We start from the raw sequence: 4,673 nt of genomic DNA, 5'->3' as shown, positions 1-4,673 counted from the left end.
ATCAGGGGCGGATCTAGGGGGGGGTTCAGGAGGTCAGCTGACCCACAGTTAATATTTGCCGATCAAATCGGCCTCTTTTCAGATCTTGGGTAGGTGGACACTTGGCCCCTCGGATTTACTTGAAAAATGAATAAAAATTGACATTTATCAATTTATAATTTATAAATTATATTATATCGTTTTAGTAGAAAGTTAAGTAAATCATATTTTATTACATACGACGTACCCCGATACCCGGTACCCGTACACCAACGCTGTGCTCATAAAAATAGATTTTATTTACAAAACAAAAATAAGTTGTATCGCTAAATAATAATGGGTCTATACTCTATTGTATATAGTAATAGTAATATAGTATACAAAAATACATAATTGTGTGTGCCGGTTGCGACGTGCGTTCGCAGAACTATTGAAACTATTTATATATTATCCAACGTAAATCTGTAGCCCGTATGACTAATAAGTCTATGGCTAGATAATATGTCTATATTATCTCTTCCTGGCTCTCCCCCGCGGCCCACACCACAGTGATATAATATTCCTTATTGCCATTTGCCATAGTGCCATACAATCGAACTAAACTATTTAAGTTAACAGTCGATTGTCAACAATATACTACTGCCATCACGAGACACGAACGTTCATCATGATTGACGGAAAAGTGTTATGATTGTAATATTCATTATCATTTATTTATATGGACTTTTTATATGTTTGGTACTATTTTGGTATTAAATAAATGATTAGTTTTAAAATTGTAAGATTTTACTAAGTTTAAATCTAAACTCCAAAGTATGGAAATGGAACCATCAGAACTGTGTCAGCCACCTAAAAAAAAATCTCGTCTCTCAGGTGGGGCGAGAAGACTAATAAAAGAAAAAGAAAAAAGTGTAAAAGGAAATAAAAGTATTTTATCTTTTGTTCAATCTTCTAAAAAACAAGGTAGTATTTTAAGTTTCTACTATATTATATTAAATATTAAGTAGTTGTAGTTTAATAGTTAATATAATTTAACTATAACGTTTCATCACCCATCAGGTTATTTTTTTTTTAAACAACCCAAGGAACAAGGTAAGTTTTAGGAACTAAAATTAATTCAGTAATTTCAGTTAACCACCAATTACTTTGAAATGTATTATTTATTATTTGACTATAAATTAATAATTTAAACAATTAAATAGCATACCTAACTAATATTTAGGTATGTTTTCCTACATACATTATGGTACCTACCTATTTATGCATAGGTATATTATATTATTAAAATAAATGAATTTGCCCATTTTTTAGGTCAATCTGTCAACCCACCTATTGAAAAAAATATGATATCAAAATATCAAGTCCCAGTCATAACAAATTTAGACCAAGATGTTGGTGATGTTAGTCAAATTGAAGGTAAATAAAATAAAGCATATTATTAATTTATTACAAATTAAGTATAATTCAATATAATTTTAAATTATAATAATAATTCCTACATAATAAACCTTTTTTTAATAATAATTTTATATTTTATAAATTAACTGATGAACATGAACATTATTATTTCTTTTGTATTTTCATTCCCTGTATATAAAACATTTTTTTATATTATAATAAACTGATTTGCCTATTTTGTAGCTCAATCTGCCAGCTCAACTACTGAAAAAATTACAATAACAAAATATGAAGTCCCAGTTATAACAGATTTAGACCAAAATGTTGGTGATGTTGTTAGTGAAATTGAAGGTGAATAAAATAAAGTATATTATTAATTTATTACAAATTAAGTAACATTTTATATAAATTTATATTTTATAAATTAGGTAACTGATGAACATGAACATTATTATTTCTTTTGTTTTCTCATTCCCTGTATATAATATATTTTTTTTATATTATAATAAACTGATTTGCCTATTTTTTAGGTCAATCTGCCAGCTTAACTACTGAAAAAAATATAACAAAATATCAAGTCCCAGTTATAACCGATTTAGACCAAGATGTTGGTAATGTTGTTAATGCAATTGAAGGTAAATAAAATAAAGTATATCATTAATTTATTACAAATTAAGTAACATTTAATATAATTTTAAATTATAATAATAATTCCCACATTAAATATTCTCCAAATTAATAATAATTTTGTAGAATTATAATTTTAAAGAATAAAGTTAAAGTTTATAATTTTTAAGAATTTAATGACCAAATAATCTAAAATAAATGATAATATGTATTTTATAAAAGTAAATTATAGCATATAAATTCTAGTCCTAATTGTGAGCATTATTCTTTGGATTGTTTTAGAACAATTAGTGATACCACCGCCCTCAAACTCAACCGACTCAGCATACGATTCAGTACAGTCAATTCTGATAGATAAATCTGTAGAATATCCTTCAGATCCTGATTTATTTAGAGACACAATTCTATCAAAACCCCTTATAAGAGCTCTTATGGAAATAGGGCCTTGCCAACCAGGCATTGATGGAAAATATTTTATTTTTCCAAAAAATAAAAATGGTCAAAGTTTTCTTGTAAAGTGGTACGAACAAATAACGAAGTCAAATTTTCCTTGTAAACGAAACTGGTTAGTTTATTCTCCAAATAGCAATAAAATGTTTTGCTTTCCTTGTTTTTTATTTCGTACTGTTTCTCAGCACCATTATCAGTGGTCTGATCCATCCAAAGGTGTATCAAATTTTCGCAAGGGTCATGAAAAAATTGTTAAGCATGAGAAGTCGAACTAACACAAAACTGCTGAGAGAGAATATTTAATACTGAGAACAAGAATTAAAAATGACAGTACCATTATGCATCATATAATTCTAGCAGAAAAAAATGAAAAAGAACATAATCGCAATGTTTTAAAGCGTTTAATTGATGTATCTTTATTTCTAGCCAAAAATGGTCTTCCATTTAGAGGTCACCGAGAAAAGTTTGATTATGAAACACCAAACCAAGGTCTTTTTATTGAACTTGTTAAGTTAGTTTCAAAATATGATGCTGTATTAGCAAAACATCTTGCAGTATCAAATAAAAATGAAACCTATTTAAGTCATATGATTCAAAATGACATAATTAAATCTATGGCACATGAAACTGTTCAGTTAATACTATATGAAATAAAATTGGCGAAATATTTTACTATAATCATTGATTCAACTATAGATATAAATAAGAATGATCAATTTTCTCTGAGCTTAAGGTTTGTTGACCAAGAAGGAAAGATAAGAGAGCATTTCATTTGTTTTGAAGAATTACTAGGTGCCTCTGCTAATAATTATTTTAATATTTTAAATAAATGTATTGAAAAGTATGATTTGGATTTTTCCAAGTGCCGTGGCCAGGCTTATGATGGAGCAAGTACAATGTCTGGTCGATTTAGTGGCTTACAATCAAGAGTAAAAGAGTTAAATCCTCTTGCATTGTATATCCATTGCTGCGCTCATAATTTAAATTTGGTCTTAATTGATTCCATTAGATCTTCCGTTGTTGCAGTTTCATTTTTTGGTACATTAGAAACTTTATATACATTTCTTACCAGCAGTTTACCTAGACTTCATATTTTAAAAGAGGAACAAGCAAAGCAAGTAGATGGTGTAATTTTATCATTAAAAAAATTATCTGATACAAGATGGGCTAGTCATAAGCGAGCAGTAGATTCAGTGTATAATAGTTTACCTGCTATTGTCAAAACACTAAAACAAATAAGCAAAGGCAAAATATCCAACACAAAATCAAAAACAGTTTCAGAGGCACAAGGTTTGCTTTTTCATATTATGAAACTTAAATTTAGTTTTATGTTACTTATGTGGAAAAATATATTAGGAAAAGCTTATATATTATCTAATTATTTACAAAATACATCAATTGATTTAACAACTGCCTTTAATATGATCACATCTTGTTCTGAAAATATTAAATCGATGAGAACAACTGAACATTTTTTAGAAACTCAAAAAAATTCAATTGCGTTGTGTGAAAAATTTGATGGTGCCACAAAGTTTGATGAACAACGAAACAAGAAAACGAAAAAATTTTTCGATGAAATTGGTATAGAGGATGATTTAAATAAATCAGCTGATCAAAGTTTTAAAATTAATACTTACTTTGTAATTTTAGATTCATTTATAAATGTTTTAAATCACAGGTTTGAAGATTTTTCAAATATTGTTCAGCAATTTGAATGTCTTGATCCAAGAAAGTATTTTTTTGAAAAAAAAACTAATGAGAAATCAATTAATCAACTTAAAAAACTCTCTGAAACTTACAAAATTGATATTGATCAAGATGATCTCATCTTAGAATATGAATCATTTACCTCTGTTTATTATCATTTAAATAAGGACTGTGAAGATATTTCTACAAATGATGTTTTGAAATTTATAATAACTAACGATATGATATCATCGTACCCAAATTTATCTACTTTATATAAAATTTTTTATACACTGCCTGTGAGTAGTGCTACGGCTGAAAGAAGTTTCAGTCGTCTCAAATTAATTAAGACGTTTCTTCGCTCTACTATTGCTGAAGAAAAATTGTCAAATCTTGCAATACTTAGTATTGAAAAATGTACAGCTGAAAAAATTAATTTCAATAGAGTCATTGAAACTTTTGCAGAGATGAAAAAAAGAAGGAAACTATTATAATTTTAATAATGAAATAAACACACATACAGTACCGATAAA

The 4,673-nt window shown here is 27.5% G+C and overlaps 2 protein-coding genes across 5 annotated transcripts in view; one reads left to right on the top strand and one right to left on the bottom strand.

Annotated features, from left to right (window-relative positions):
• LOC111031211 (apoptosis-stimulating of p53 protein 1-like) overlaps window positions 1-4,673 on the bottom strand; it is a 106,900-nt gene that overhangs the window by 7,173 nt on the left and 95,054 nt on the right. The gene's annotated exons all lie outside the window — the stretch shown is intronic.
• Window positions 1,297-3,790, top strand: LOC111031213 (zinc finger MYM-type protein 5-like). The gene is made up of 4 exons (XM_022311067.1): window positions 1,297-1,395; window positions 1,621-1,728; window positions 1,908-2,012; window positions 2,287-3,790. Exons 1-4 carry the CDS (start codon window positions 1,323-1,325, stop codon window positions 2,727-2,729), a joined length of 729 nt encoding a protein of 242 aa, XP_022166759.1. The 5' UTR covers window positions 1,297-1,322; the 3' UTR covers window positions 2,730-3,790.

This window comes from Myzus persicae, unplaced genomic scaffold (assembly GCF_001856785.1).
Source record: "Myzus persicae strain clone G006 unplaced genomic scaffold, MPER_G0061.0, whole genome shotgun sequence".
Classification (NCBI taxonomy): Eukaryota; Metazoa; Arthropoda; class Insecta; order Hemiptera; family Aphididae; genus Myzus; species Myzus persicae.
This window is presented reverse-complemented; position numbering and strand designations above follow the sequence as displayed.

Excerpts from the sequence above, each read along its gene's own strand:
- LOC111031213 (XM_022311067.1), top strand. The coding sequence starts at position 1,323 with ATGATATCAAAATATCAAGTCCCAGTCATAACAAATTTAGACCAAGAT. Across the intron at positions 1,396-1,620 it reads TGATGTTAGTCAAATTGAAG|CTCAATCTGCCAGCTCAACT; the intron begins GTAAATAAAATA and ends CCTATTTTGTAG. Across the intron at positions 1,729-1,907 it reads TGTTGTTAGTGAAATTGAAG|GTCAATCTGCCAGCTTAACT; the intron begins GTGAATAAAATA and ends CCTATTTTTTAG.